This window comes from Lepidochelys kempii, chromosome 11 (assembly GCF_965140265.1).
Source record: "Lepidochelys kempii isolate rLepKem1 chromosome 11, rLepKem1.hap2, whole genome shotgun sequence".
NCBI lineage: Eukaryota > Metazoa > Chordata > Testudines > Cheloniidae > Lepidochelys > Lepidochelys kempii.
This window is the reverse complement of record NC_133266.1, coordinates 77,266,130-77,281,699: the sequence shown is the minus strand read 5'-3', so window position 1 is coordinate 77,281,699 and position 15,570 is coordinate 77,266,130. Positions and strand designations below refer to the sequence as shown.

At 50.8% G+C, this 15,570-nt stretch overlaps 1 protein-coding gene across 10 annotated transcripts in view; it reads left to right on the top strand.

Moving 5' to 3' along the window:
- COL18A1 (collagen type XVIII alpha 1 chain) overlaps positions 1-15,570 on the top strand; it is a 242,449-nt gene that overhangs the window by 164,911 nt on the left and 61,968 nt on the right. For all 10 annotated transcript variants that reach the window (XM_073306919.1, XM_073306918.1, XM_073306917.1 and 7 more), the window contains one exon: positions 7,709-8,253. In XM_073306919.1, the coding sequence (XP_073163020.1) occupies positions 7,709-8,253 (545 nt within the window). The remainder of the gene's footprint in view (positions 1-7,708; positions 8,254-15,570) is intronic.

The window sequence follows — 15,570 nt, the reverse complement described above, 5'->3', positions numbered from 1 at the left end:
CCGTCCTCCTGGAAGGATGAGTGCTCAGCACATTAACACTTCGCTCTCGTGGATCCTGCAGTGCGCATTATATGGCTGAGAGGGATACTGAGCTGTCTGACAGATGTGGCCCACCTGCCGTCTGAGCGAGCCCGGGCTACCGGGACCCCAATGTTCTCGTTCCCTGACTTCAGTGGAGCGACCAAGTTATTTTTCATTGAATATTCTCAAAATCTTCCTAAAGGTTGGCTGTATCGTGCTTACTAAGGACTGAAGCCTGCACGCTTTCTGCCGTGTGCCCAGCTCATGAAATGCATCCAGAATCCCATCTGAAGTGGGGGATCAGCCAGTGCTCAGTCGTTGTGCCACGGGGTCTTTACAGCTCCTGGCCAGTGAGTCAGGGCACATTTCTGACTGTATCTTGCTCTGCTGTAACTGTAACCTGTGTACATTTGCACCTCTGCCACTTCTGGGTCCAGATTTTTGTTTAATCTGGCTGAAGAGGTTTTTGTTAATTTGGCAGGCGCTGGAGTGATCAAAGGAAGATGATGTGTGTTCAGAACAAAACAAGGAGCAGCTCTAATTGCAGGGTAATGGGGGGTCCTGAGTTTGAGTTCTTGCTCTCGGTAAACTGGGAGTTAAATGGCAGTGCAGTGTAGCTCACTGGCTCCAAGTTGGCACCAGCCCTAACAGTTGACATACGCTAGGAAAAATCTCGCGCCCAGTGTGTGGGCGCTGGGGAGAGGATGCACAGTGTTGCCAAAACAACAGGAATTTACTGCCGGTTGACTTGCACAGAGCCAGATGTTCAGCCAAGGCTGGTAGGAGAGACCCTTCTGGCTAGAAAACCCCAACATGCCTTGAGAAGAATAAAAGGGCTTGTCGTCTTGTAATTAGCTCATCTGGAAGCTTTCAGACTCCAGACATGGAGTGTCAATCCAGGAGACTTTCCCATGCAGTGCTGGTGGGGCGGGAGGAGGACTTTTATTTCCGTTCTCACCGGCGGTCCCCATAGACGGGACTTGCTGTTGCTCCCCCAGGGGGCAGACACGCCCACTAGTTAAATAGGCCAAGGCCCCTCCAACACTCCTATCACCATGGACCTGTGGTGTGGCATACCCACAGGGCTTAAAGAAAATGCACATGGCTCTAACCAGATGTCACCTGTTTTCCCCATTGCCTGCAAAGTGTTAGGTTTGTACATGTGGATATTTCTTCAAGTCTCTGGGGATCTTGTACTCTCTCAGCAGTCTTCTGTCCTGTCCCTTCCTTCCACATCTTTGCTTCCTCCCACAACCTCCTGCATTTCTAACAAAGACTTTGTACTGAGTTGTCTGCCTTCGATGGATCAGTGTGGTGCTCTGTCAATTCATGCTGCTTCCTTTGCTGCCCCACCTCCATGGCTAAGATGCCTTCAAGCCCCTAAGGCTGACGTGACATTCTCTTGTAGGTGCAAAATTTGACTTACAAATATTTTGCTTTTGCAAAATATTGCAAACACCTACATCTTGCTGTTGACCCCATCATTGGAAATGTCTGCCTGTGTATCAGGGAGCAGATTCAGACTTTCCTCTCGGTCCACACCACCAAATCTCCGTATCTCATGGCTTGACTACCGAAACCTCATCCCCTGCGAGTCCATTCAGAATACTGCCACTGCTTGCCCATTGCTCTATCTGCACCTGAGGCCTTCCACTGACTTCCTCTCCTCCCCTGTGCTGAGGAGCTTGTGCCTACCTGAAAGGTCCTTCACAAAGCATCTGACCTAGCCACTCCATTGCCAGCCAGTCCTGTGCCCCACCAGTGGTTCCAAGATGCAGAAGCCAGCAGGGACCATAATGGTCAAGACTGACCCGCTGTGGCATGGGGCCTAGAATTCCACAGCGTGAGTCTGTGCCAAGCCCAGTACCTGGGAATGGGCTTGAACAGCTCTTTAAAATCCCTCCTTTGGGACTGAAAGGCTGTGAGAGCCGGAGAATCCTCCTGCATGTCCTGAGAAGAGTGAGCCTGCACTTCCCCCTGTGGCATTGGGCATGCTGCCCTGCGTGCTGGGGGACCGTAGTCAAGATGGGGAAGCCTGTGCGTTATGTGGTGGCCCCCTGAACTGGGCTCAGGCTGTTGTTATCCTGGCCGGGTGTGCAATGGTTTCACTGACTTGACTTGACAAACGATTTTAGTTAAGCCGGTGCCATGCTGTGGAGGCCAGGCCTGTGGGAGTTCTGCTGCCCTGGGATGCCACTCTCCCAAGCACGCTGGTCTGTTCCTGGTGCTCTCTGCGGTGCAGTGAGATTCCCCAGGACTGTAGCCTTTTTGGCTGACTGGCAAAGAGTTGTCAGAGCTGTGTAGGCTCCCGGTGGCTGAGCTGTGAGTACGGAAAGGGAAGGAAGTGTTGCAAAGTTCACATTCGCAGGAAGAAGTTTCCAGCCTGACCCCTCAGCAGAGCCGGAGAGGCTTGCCACAGGGAATCCCACTGCGCTTGCAGGAGGAATTTGATTTTCCATCCAAGAACAAATAACTGAAACGCCACTGAACCAGGTGCTAGTGTCATCTGGCCCCCAGAGCGCAGCTGCTGCCAGAAAGCAACAGATGCTGCTTCGCATGAGCATTCAGAATCTGCAGCGTTCTCCGTTAGGGGCTGGGGCACCTGGGAGCGGGGCCTTGGGAACGGAGTCACGACTGAGGACCTGGTCTGTCTCTGTGATTTGTCAGCGGGACGTTCGCACGCTGAGGACACCAGCAGCGCTGTACACTGGCACAAAGTATGCTGGCAAGAGCCACGTTCTTCGGTGCCCGGGGGGCAGGAGTGGCCTAATGCAAGCTGGCATAGCTGCGGAAGGGGAGGGAAAGGGCCGAGCAGAGCTAGAGCAAAGTCTGCCCCATCCTCCGTTACTCGAGGCCTTGTTAAGCAATTAACCTGTAGCATGTTGTGTTTTCCTTTTAACTGCATTTGAGTTGTAACTTGGTGAGTGTGAATGTTGGCACCATAGCAGGACTCGGGGCTTTCAGATGCGGCGGGGAAACACCCGGAGCCCTTTTCATACTGGAGTGCCCCCAGCCCCCCCAAATACACCACCACAGCACTGCACGGGGGATTTGATGGCAAGCCCTTAGTCCAGAGACGAGGGGCCAGGCTCAGACAGATACTTTTGTGCACTAGTTCAGGCTTAACTGGTTTTATTGGCTGGCAGAGTTATCCCAGGAGAACGCTGTGACGAAGCGGGTAATGTTTCCTCTGAATATTGTGGGGGTGCCTCAGTTTCCCCTAGGCAGTTCTTAAGTATCTAGGTGCTGGGATAAGGGTGTATGATCATTGCAGAGCCCTAGAGGGCAGGTGTGTGCAGGGGTCTGGACACAGAATGGCCAACACCCTGGTTCCTGGCACCTGATGGCCTGGCCCTTCCCCCCTGCAAGGTGAGAGCTAAAGCGTTGGAGAACAAAGGAATCAGGTGCCCTCCTATCCCAGGAAAGAGACAAAGCCCAGAGGAGGGGGGGCTGGAGAGAGTTTGTTTGGGGCTGGCTGGGGACATGGAGTGAAGTGCAGACGTGGTTGTTTGGCTCACTGCTCCCCAAAATGGACCCAGCTGAGGGATCCTGTTCTCTGTACCTACAAGCTCTGCTTTAGACCATGTTCCTGTCGTCTAATAAACCTTCTGTTTTACTCGCTGGCTTAGAGTTGCGTCTGACCGCAAAGTTGGGGTGCAGGACCCTCTGGCTTCCCAGGACCCCGCCTGAGTGGACTCGCTGTGGGAAGCGCACGGAGGGGCAGAGGATGCTGAATGCTCCGAGGTCAGACCCAGGAAGGTGGAAGCTGTGTGAGCTGTGTGGGGGGAGGGATAGCTCAGTGGTTTGAGCATTGGCCTGCTAAACCCAGGGTTGTGAGTTCAATCCTTGAGGGGGCTATTTAGGGATCTGGGGCAAAAATTGAGGATTGGTCCTGCTTTGAGCAGGGGGTTGGACTAGATGACCTCCTGAGGTCCCTTCCAACCCTGATATTCTATGATTCCTGAAGGCAGTCTGCTCACAGAAAGGAGACTTCCCCAGAGTCCTGCCTGGCTTTGTAGGGAGCAGTTTCAGAGCATCGCCCGGAGACTCCGTGACAATCGGCCTTTTCTGAGAGCCCTCACCGTTTCTTTACTGCTGCTTCCACTCGATAGAGACTCCCCCACCTCTGTCACGTGCTGCATAGAAATGATGACCCTGATTCTGGGCGTAACATGGGTCTGAACCTGATTTAGCTCTGGCCAGCTCCCTCTAGCACCCAGGTAACTCTGCAGTCTGTAAACTGCAACTAGCAGAGTGTAGCAAGGCCTGCAGGGCCGCGGTGGGGTGCAGGTCAGTGCTAATGGCTGAGGCGGCTGGGCTGGGGCTTGCTTGGCATGGTGCATCGCTAACTGTAGCTGTATCCACCGCCAGGGCAGAGCAGAAGAGGTACGTTCCGTCTGTCTCGCCACGTCGCACTCGTACGCACCGTCCTCTCTGACCGGCATGTGCCACGTCTAGTGCCAGTCAGACAAGATACGGGCTGAGCAGGCATCCTGGCATTTAAACACACGCGCAGGCGGGCGCCTCCTCGGGGAAAAGTAGTGCGTGAGCAGCAGAGTTTTCATGGATCCGTCTCCAGGTTCCCTGTGATGACCCAAGTGCCAGTCGGGGCTGTGGGGAGCTGGAGTCTTCACAGGCAGCAAACCAGTGGCCCTTAAGGTCTTGGGGGGGGGGATAGCTCAGTGGTTTGAGCATTGGCCTGCTAAACCCAGGGTTGTGAGTTCAATCCTTGAGGGGGCCATTTGGGATCTGGGGCAAAAATTGGGGATCGGTCCTGCTTTGAGCAGGGGGTTGGACTAGATGACCTCCTCAGGTCCCTTCCAACCCTGGTATTCTATGATTCTATGAATTCTATGATTCTATGTGAGACAAGGAGAGCAGGGAACGAGAAGACTGACGCTCCCATTAAAACCAGCCCAGGCCAGGTGTATCCATGCAGCAGTCAGCAGGTGTGATCGCAGCACAGGGGCACGTACCTGAGCTACCCGTGACCTTGCTAGACCCCACCAAAGGGAGCCCTGCTAACAGTAGCCTCCCCAGCGCAACGCTGCCCAGGACCTGGGTGTGCATTTGAGAGGCTGCCCCTGCTGCCGCAGGCTCCGGTTGTTACTTGCGCGAGCGTCGGTCTAGCTAGAGCGAGCCCAGCTCAGGTATGTCTGCGCATGCTGCCGTCACGCCTCCTAGACGTGCCCTGCGCGGGAGCTGCTGAGCGTACCCTGGCCGCCGCGGGGCTGCGTTACGTGAACCCGGTTGAGCTGTACACGTGCCCATCGCAGATCGGTCCCGGCACTGGCAGTCTGGTTATTTTCTATTGACCGAGCCTGTCTGGGCTTTTCACCCCCATGTGTGAACTCTCTCCGGCTGAACTGAAGCCCTTGATATCCCTCCCAATGAACCCCGGAAGGGCTGCTGAGTGCCCGTGGCCTTTACCCCATAGCTGTGCTTTGCTTTGCCCTGCGAGGGCCCTTGGCTACTGTCTGAAGCCACTCCAGAGCCAAGTTCGTGTGTCTGGATTGATGAGGTAACTTGTTTTATGCCTGTCAAACATGATGGGCTCTTGGGAGACAGAGGGAGTTCTCCCATAAACCTTCGAAGGAAGTAGCGTGTGTTTGCTCTCCTTGGGGGAATCTGACAGGGAACAGAGAAACCTATCACTCCCCGGGTCCCACGCGCACACATTCCCTTCTCCCCTTGACGATAATCCCCTCTGCTGATTAAAACCCTGGGCTGCTGGAGAAGGGCAGCGTTTCCGGGATAGTGATGGCCGCAGGTGTTCCTTGGACTCCGCTCTATTTTCTTGTGTAATTTGTGTGAACTGTAGCTATTGGTTGCTATAAGGAAAAATAATTAGTAATATTGATGTATGTGCCGGCTGACACTCCAAGCCTCGAACTGTACAGAGAAAGGAGACGCGTTTGTCATTCGTATGAATTCCATCTCTACATGCTGCCTGCTTCCATCTCTCCCTTGGCTGTGCTGTGGCATTTCCATTGGAAACCGTCCTCATTGTCCTGTGTGGGAACTAAACTACAAACAGAGGAAGGAAATGGGAAAGTCAGGGGTAGACAGGTGTTACTGGACTTGCTGGGCCAAGTTTGGCAAGGGTAGCTGGAGAATAAGCTTCTGTTGTCTGTCACAAGCAGGAGCGCCTTCCTGTATGAATCCCTCGGGCGGTCATGCTCTGACTGCTACCTCGCTCACAGCTGGCACTTCCTCCCGGCCCTGCTTGGACGAGAATTGCAGCCTCTCTCTCCTGGACTCAGTGTCTAGTGTGTTGGTTGCTTCTATCGCCCACTCCATCTCCTCTGAGGTCAGGAGAGACACTGGACAGCTGGTGACCCGAATGTGTAACAGCTCATATCCAACTCCCATTATCTGAAGCTACCAGCCACCTTCAGTAATGTGGGACAGAACAAGAAGGAGATCCCAGATAAAGCCTTTAATTAAAAACCTTGGCTGAACCACACCAGCGCTGCCTGTCTGTACCAAAGGGGATGTGAGCCCTCACTTCTGGTTTTTATGTAACATACTGTACTTTCTTTTGTTGTGGGAACAAAAAGTTTACCCAGTTAATTTAAGCCCTGATTCAGCAGAGCAAATTTTGTGTGCAGCGTTTGAACGGGGCTCTCAAAATGTAACACACTCCTTGGACCTCACATGTCTGCCTGCGAAGCTCCTAATAATTGTGGCTCTGTATAACTGCTGTTAATGGTCTGCTACAGCAGGGTTCGCTTGTCTCGGACCCTAGGCATGGAAACACAAAATGCATCCCCCTTGTTTGCTTCGATAACCCACTTACTCCTGATGCGATTGGCTTCTTGTTTCTGTTCCAGAGGTGGTATTTCCCACCCCAGTGAAGGCATGTAGGAGAGTTTCCTCTGGGGGTGGAAATAAGGGAATGGGATCAGAAAGGGGGCCATATAAACATAGTTTGCCTCGCTGACTGTCTTCGTCTTTGGGAGAGAACTCAGTGATTCTGCCAGTCTAGCTAGCCCCAAGTACCGCCTCATTGTCAGATGGCCTTACTTACACACCCAGTGCCCCCAGTTCAGATCAGATTTATCCAGCCACTAACACCAGGGCACCAGAGTAAAACCTTACCCAAGAAAGAGAGTGTTTAAAAAGTCCAGGCTAACCAGCTACAGGACCCGCCAGGGTTAATTCAGTTTATGTCGGAACCGAATGAGCAGAGATGGGAGTGTGAACCTTTCAGCCTACAGCCACAGTCGCTATGTTACACCTTCAGAAGAACAGCAGCAGTTTTAAAATACTCGCCCAGCGTTCTGGCCAATCAGCTAATACAGTGCCGGGCATCTCCGTAACTCCCAGCCCTGGTGCCTTGGAGCAGTGCAGACTGCAGCGAGGAAGGAGAGCCTAGGAACTAGCATTATTCCTGATGTGACCGGTTAGCACCGGAGCAGTCGTGCTCTGCTCCAATCGTCCGAAACGTCTGCCCTACCCTGGCAGCGGCACACGCATGCTCAATCTGTGTGTCTGCACGGAGCCCTGTTGGCCTCAGCATACAAGGTGATCCCTTGCGGGTGGCATTTGTGGGCAGTAGAGGCCTGTAGTTCTGGTGCACTCGGCATTGACATCTTCCCAGCCGAGGCTCTGAGGGGGCCTGTCCCGCTGTTGCATTCAACCAGGATGTGCTTGCTTTTGACGTCTCTGTTTTCTTCTCTTACAGAACATTTCAGCACAGAAGTGAGTCTTTTGCAGCTGATTGGAGATCCCCCACCGGAGCAAATAACCAAAGTCATTGGCCCCGACAACACTCTTGCCTATGTCTTCGGGCCGGATGCCAACACCGGTCAAGTGGCCCGGTACCATCTTCCTAGCCCCTTTTATAGAGACTTCTCGCTCCTTTTCCACGTTCAGCCCACGACCGACAAGGCTGGCATGCTCTTTGCCATCACAGATGCCTCGCAGACGGTCATCTACGTTGGAGTGAAGCTCTCCACCGTGCAGGACAGGAAGCAACAGATCATCTTCTACTACACGGAGCCGGGCTCCGAGAGCTCGTATGCAGCTGCAACTTTCTCTGTGCCTTCCCTGGCGAACGAGTGGACTCGCTTTGCCATCAGCGTGGAGGATGACGAGGTGGTTCTGTACCTGAACTGTGAGGAGTTTCGCCGGGTTCGCTTTGAGCGTTCTCCCGATGAGATGGAACTGGAGGATGGGTCTGGGCTCTTTGTGGGTCAGGCTGGAGGGGCTGATCCAGATAAATACCAGGTAAGTCCTCCACAGCCCAAAATCACTGGTTCCAATTAAATCAGGAGTAGAAAATGGACAGGGAGAGAGTGGGCGTGTGTGTGTGTGAGAGAGAGAGAGGCGGGGTGTAACTTGATTGTTCGGTTGCTTAATTCCTTTTTTTTAACAGGACTACAGCAAAAAGCCTGAAACTTGTCCCAGATGTGGTCCTCATTGGTGGGGCTTTGCCTAGATTTGGGGGTCAAAAGGGCTTTAGATTGAACGGAGGCTGTGGCAATGTCCTAGTGAACACTCATGGGAGAACATGGATGTGCATTTCTCAGAAATCGTTTACACTGGGAAAGTTTGCGTATCCTTGCCAAGAATGGGAGCAAAAGCATGCGGCATGGAGTGTAAGCTAGAGGGTGGGATGCAGCAGGGGTGCGCTCTTTCCGCAGCACCCAGCACAGCTCTGTTATCCTTTCCAAGTCCCTGACAGAATAAGTGCAGGCTCAATTGTGAAGAGCCGTTTGAATCTGCGCTCTTCTAAAAATACTTGTCTCCTTCGCTGCCTGTTGGCTTGGCTGATAAAATATTGTGTGTTAGCTGGAAAATGTTAATGGCACCAAAGTCTATCTTTGTTAGCAGATATTTGACTATTTGCCAAGATAGTTGCAAATCCGTAGACAAGCAAGGAGAGCAGGTGATTAGTGGAGACATGGTTTTAAAACTGATCACATTTTAACAGGGTTATACAATGTTGTAAACGGAAATCTTTTAAACCTACGTGGAATATTACCATGAGAACAGAGCCCCGTTGTTTCTAACAACCAGTCGTGCTTGCAGTTAGAATTTTGTCTTAGACTGAACTCCTTTCACCCAGAACCCAATTGTACAGGAACAACATATGCTAAGAAAAACTATGATTGTTTGTTTTTAAATTTACTGGTCTCACAAATCATAGAATCACAAAGTTCCCTCGTTTCTAAGTTTAAAAAATATTTGAATTGGTGACTATAATTGCTCCAGTTCAGACCTAAGGGACTTAACTGGGGGAGGGAGGTCACTAAAAGTTCCCTAGGGAACCAGAACGGTTAATAATTATTGGTCAGCCTGCTTGTTCTCAGGTTACTGGTGGAGTGGGGAAGTTAATCTTTCACATTTTAGTAAGAGCCTTGAACCCAGCATTCCTGGTAGGTGGCGGGTGTTTGCTTGTTTGGTGCAAAAGCATGATCAATTCGGAAAACAAAGGTTCTAGAGCGGAAAAACAGCGTGCAAGAGAAAGCGGATGTTCATGAATTTCTCCTAAATGACCAGGAACTGTCCCTCCCCTGAGCTGGCCTGCAGTGCTGTGGGGAGAAAGCTTTATGCTGATGGAGAGTGCAGGATTCAGAGGGGTGTTCATACAAACACATGGTGCGTCTCCCCAGCAACTGTCACTGGAGTTGCTGACTGACATTTCCCAGCCACTGGCCTCAGTGAGGGTTGGCAGTGCTGGCGGGAGATGCCGAGGGATGCCATTCACAGGAAACCTGCCCCGGTTCAGATTCATGGCGCTGTCCCAGCTGCAGAATGCTATGGGATGGGATTTTCAAAGGAAGCCTAAGGTAGTGAGATTCACCGGGTGAGATGCTCACCCCTATTCTGGCCCCTGTACACCAGGCGTATGGGCTGGAGAGGTGCCAAGGGGCCCTAAAGCCCCTGTAGCTGGCTGTAGGAGGATTCTCCCAATGCAAGCACTGCAGAAGCAGCTGGAAGGATGCCCTCCAGGCACTCTCCTGAGTTCTGGTGTTGGGGGCGTGCTCTGGTGGGCTGTAGCACCCTGGCCTGGATACCTGAGGCAGCCCACAGAGACTGCCCTAAAGCAGACAGGGCCCAAGGGCTATCTAAGTCACCCCAGGGCTTCTCCAGCCCTTGGAGCAACCCAGGATCAAGCACGGACAAAGGTGTCTCAAAGCCACCTTAATACCCATCCCCACACCCACCCAGGATTTGAGTTCTGGACGAGCCTCCTAGAGGCCTGGGAAAATCCCCATGGTATACCCAGCTCCTCCGTGCACCCCCAGCAGAAGGTGTGTGTCACAGATTTAGGGTCAGAAGAGCCATTCTGCTCATCTGGTCTGACAGTCTGTGTAACTTAGGTGCCTGACTCCCATAGGGATGCTGACAATCCAGGGCTAAATCCCACTAGACGGGAATGGTGCAGTCGGACAATTGGGCGTTAGTTATTTTATTATTCAATAACTAGCAAAAAGAATTCCTTCTGGGTCACCAGTGGGAGTGGGGAGATGCACTGGGCAAATGCCTGTTTAACTCTTTTTGTGGCCTCACCATGCAGTCGGGGGAGCATTTCCATAGTGTAGGCTGCTTGGGACACAGGTCCCAGGCTAAGGCCTGGTCTACACTACAGCGTTTGGTCGACGCAAGGCAGCTTACCTTGGCCTGACTCTGTACCTTTCTATGCTACAGCGTTGCTCCCGCAGATGTATGTTGCCCAGCACACTGAGCTAATAACTCCACCTCCGCGAGCGGCCTAGCGTTTCGGGTGGTGCAGTCATGGTGATGCAGTGTCCATGTAGACACTGCGTTACTTACATCACCTGTTGGCTGTCAACCCCGCGTGGGGTTCAGAGCTGGAGTAGCCCCTCCCCCGCCATGGGGCTGACAGCTTGGGCGGGGGGTGGGGTAGAGGCCGCCAGCTGTCAGTGCCTCACTTCAGTGGGTGGAAGTGCTCCTGGTGAGGGGACACACCACGGAGAGAAGGAGGGTAGTGTGGACATGAAAAACGACAGTAATTCCTGCAGTGGCGGTACTTAACTTAAGTTGACTTAATTTTGTAGTGTAGACATACCCTAAGCTGGAAGAATTTGTGTAGCGCTTCTCAGTGGGAGACATAACCCGCCTTGTTGCATACATGGATTACAGCAGGGATGCTCTGCAGTTGTACGCAGCAGTGGCAGGATGCACACCCTGGTGTAGCTACTGGTGTGCATGCCTTTCGTAGACGCCAAGGCCGGAAGGGACCATTGTGCTCATCCAGTCTGACCTCCTGTACAGCACAGGCCAGAGACCTGCCCCAAAGAAATTCCTAGAGCAGAGCTGGTAGAAAAGCAGCCGATGTTGACTTAAAAGTGTTCAGTGATGGAGAATCCTGCATACCCCTTGGTAAATTGTTCCAATGGCTAATTATTCACTGTTACAAAATTATGCTTTTTTCCCCATTTTGAATTTGTCTAGCTTCAGCTCCCAGCCATTGAATTGTGTTAGAGCTTTCTCTGCTAGACTGGAGAGCCAGCTATTAAACATTTGTTCCCCACGGAGATACTTATAGTCACCCCTCAGCTTTCTCGTCGTTAAGCTCCATAGATAGACTCATTGAGCACAATCACTATGAGGCAGGTTTTCTAATCCTTCAATCATTCTTATGGCTCTTCTCTGACCCCTCTCCAATTTTTCAACATCCTTCTTGAATGGTGGGCAGCAGAACTGGGCACAGGATTCCAGCAGCGGTCGCAGCAGTGCCAAATATTGAGGTAAAACAACCTCTCTGCTCCTACCCAAGATTCCCCTGTTTATGTATCCCAGGTTTGCATTAGCTCTTTTGGCCACAGCATCACACTGGGAGCTCCTGTTCAGCTGATTATCCACCATGACCCCCAAATCTTTTTCCTGGGAACTCATGATTTTGTATAAGTAGGGGCATAGCGAGCAGATCGAGGGACGTGATCGTTCCCCTCTATTCGACATTGGTGAGGCCTCATCTGGAGTACTGTGTCCAGTTTTGGGCCCCACACTACAAGAAGGATGTGGATAAATTGGAGAGAGTCCAGCGAAGGGCAACAAAAATGATTAGGGGACTGGAACACATGAGTTATGAGGAGAGGCTGAGGGAGCTGGGATTGTTTAGCCTGCAGAAGAGAAGAATGAGGGGGGATTTGATAGCTGCTTTCAACTACCTGAAAGGGGGTTCCAAAGAGGATGGCTCTAGACTGTTCTCAATGGTAGCAGATGACAGAACGAGGAGTAATGGTCTCAAGTTGCAGTGGGGGAGGTTTAGATTGGATATTAGGAAAAACGTTTTCACTAAGAGGGTGGTGAAACACTGGAATGCGTTACCTAGGGAGGTGGTAGAATCTCCTTCCTTAGAGGTTTTTAAGGTCAGGCTTGACAAAGCCCTGGCTGGGATGATTTAACTGGGAATTGGTCCTGCTTCGAGCAGGGGGTTGGACTAGATGACCTTCTGGGGTCCCTTCCAACCCTGATATTCTATGATTCTATGATTCTATGAAAGAGTCCCCCATCATGTAAGTATGGCCTATCTTTTCATATGGAATTGAGCCAGGGACGTGTCCCATTGTTATGGACACTGCCAGAAATTTAATGATGAATTCCTGAGTTAGCATAGTGGGGGGCTTACTGTTAGTAAGTTCTAATGGTTTATGAACATTAAGGGGCCATATCTTCTCCCTCATAACTCTGTGTTAGCAAGGACTCCAATCTGGGAAGACTTTCTGATTTAGTGAAACTGGGGAAAGATACCACCCTGGCTAAGCAGCCTCTGTTTAAATGTTGCCTGGAATACGATTCTCCTGCCTTCGTTTGCAGAATGCTCCCAATGAGCAGCCGTTTGGAGGAGAAACCCTGAGCAGAAACTTCAGGCAGGGTGTTTAGTAATAGATGATTGATTTGGAGTCAAAAGTGCAAAAATGTGAAGAACATTAATCTGACTGTCTTTGACCAGGAAGGATGAGGCAGATACGTCCCCTGAAGCAGCTCACAAAGCAGTGTGATCATTACCTAAACCATCATGAGGAAAGCATTCTAGATCAGTGCCTTCCCGCTGGTTCTCAGAGTGGCTGGGCACTAGGGGATTACTTCTCTTTTTATTAGCATTGCCTCTGTTGAAGTTTGTTTTTACAGAGACTGTTTAAGTGAATCCAAATATTATTCCGGTGTCTCATCCAGAGTGACAGATGAAGTGGAAATAACTAACACTTTTCATCTTCAAGCGAATTTCCAAACGCCAGTTTAATTTATGGGTCTAGCAACCCTTGTATTTGTGGTATGCTTTGTGCCTCCCACTGAGATCAAACCCGGGTGACATTCCTCCTTCGGCTGCCAGGCTCTCTGGGGTTGGTGCCAGTGAACTAGGCACTGAATATATAGTATCTCCAATGGGCTTATTGCTTCTGAGGAGCTGGGGGAAAGTTGAAGGTTGATTTGCTTCTCAGTGAATCTGAGGAAGGATGCGGATTTCTGTTCTGTTGATTTGTAGTCCCTGTCTGTATGGCAGCTAGGTGGGCATTCATGAAGCTGAAACACATTAATTACAATTCAGTTTAAAAAAAGGAAAATAGTTTTACTCAATTGAATTTAATTCAGGCAGAAACTAGATCAAGTAAATGACTTGGGAATCATGTCCCCAAGCAAAGCGAACGTTTCTGACTCACCCTGTGAGGAGCTGGCAAGTGATCACATTGCAGGGTTCTGCGCCCTAAGTGGGCGTGGTGGGGACTTCGAGAAGAATTACATGGAGCAGCTGGAAGCACCAGGCCCAGAAACAATGGGCAACTCAATCAAGACAAGTGGACAAACGGCTCTGTTGTTCTCCCGAAGTGGTGTGTGGAGTCATGCAACGACCCACGAGTGCAAACTAGAATTGTCAACGTCCTCGAAATCGAGGTGACCGGCATATCAGCGCTCCTGCAGTCATGGTGCTGCACCAGTCAGACGTTTCCTGGTTCCGAGCAATCTGAAGTGCTTGGTAAACTGGGCTCAAGTAAACAATGTGCATTTTAATCTGGCTAAATGTAAATGTGTACATCTAGGAACAAAGAACATAGGCCATATTTACTGGGTGGGGGACTCTGTCCTGGGATGCAGTGACTTTGAGAAAGATTTGGAGGTTACAGTGGATAATCAGCTGAACATGAGTTCCCAGTGGGATGGAGTGGGCAAAAGAACTGATGTGAGCCGTGGATGCATGGACGGGGCAATCTCAAGTAGGAGGAGAGAGTTTATTTTATTTCTGTATTTGGCACTGGTGCAGCTGCTGCTGGAATCCTGTGTCCAGTGCTGGTGCCCACCGTTCAAGAAAGATGTTGATAAATTGGAGAGGTTCAGAGAAGAGCCAAGAGGATGATTAAAGGATTAGGAAACCTGCCTGATAGTGATAGGCTCATGGAGCGCAATCTCTTTAGTTTAGGTGACTTGATTCCAGTCTGTAAGTACCTGCAGGGGAAGAAATATTTCATAATGGGCTCTTCCATCTAGCAGTGAAAAGTGTAAGAGATAATGGCTAGAAGTTGAAGCTAGCTAAATTCAGACTGGAAATAAGGTGTACATTTTTAACAGTGTGAGTAATTAACCACTGGAACAGCTTACCAAGGGTCACGGTGGATTCTCCATCACTGACCATTTTAAAATCAAGATTGGATGTTTTTCTAAAGGATCTGCTGTAGGAATTGTTTTGGGGAAGTTCTGTGCCCTGGGCTGTACAGGAGGTCTGACTAGATGATCACAGTAGTCCCTCTGGCCCTGGAATCTATGATTGTATGAATCTGTGAACACCAGCCAGCATTGGTGTCTTCAAAGCTGTGTTTGCTTTGGTGTGGTTTGACTGGTGCGTGTCGGGGCAGCTGGTTTGACGGGTCCCACCCCAAATCATTCAGGCTGTGGCACGGCTCTTCGTGAGGTTTCAGGAATGCTGTCTGCGCGTGTGAGATTTGGTTCCAGCAGGGGGAAGCTTTCTACATAAAACCACATTTTATTCATGTTACTGACTGTGACTTCAGATGATAATTAGGAGACAAAAAGCCGGCAGAGGGCTGTAACTGAGAACTTGGGGAGCACATGAAAGCTAGACTAACGCTTGCTAGCAGAAAGCCTTTCCCACTGTTCAATCAGCGTCTCCTTGTGCCGGATCCTTGGTTAGGGTTTAGATACTGCTGATGAATCATGTGCTATTGGGCTAGGTCAAGGAGCATTTATCCGTGAACACATCCACATAAGGTGCTCTTCCCTGTGTGAGAGTCTCGGCCAATGCTGCCTCGTGCTCAGGGATTGTGTACACAAGTGGAGTGCCAGGAGAATTCATCCGGAATATCCCTCCACAAAAGCGTAAATGACTGAATTCCGCCTCTCTCCGTCACCTGGATATTGGCTGGCCTGGGTTCTGCTCTGCGTGTAATTAATGGACATGCTAAGGCTTGCAGTACAGTTAGACAAGTGAATCTTTTAACTCTCTGGGGCCTCTCTGAATTCAGAATTGCCATGAAAGCCCCAAAGCTATGATCAATGTAAGTCCTAGAACACACTGACGCATTGGACCAATACTGTTGAATTGAAATAGACTTGGCT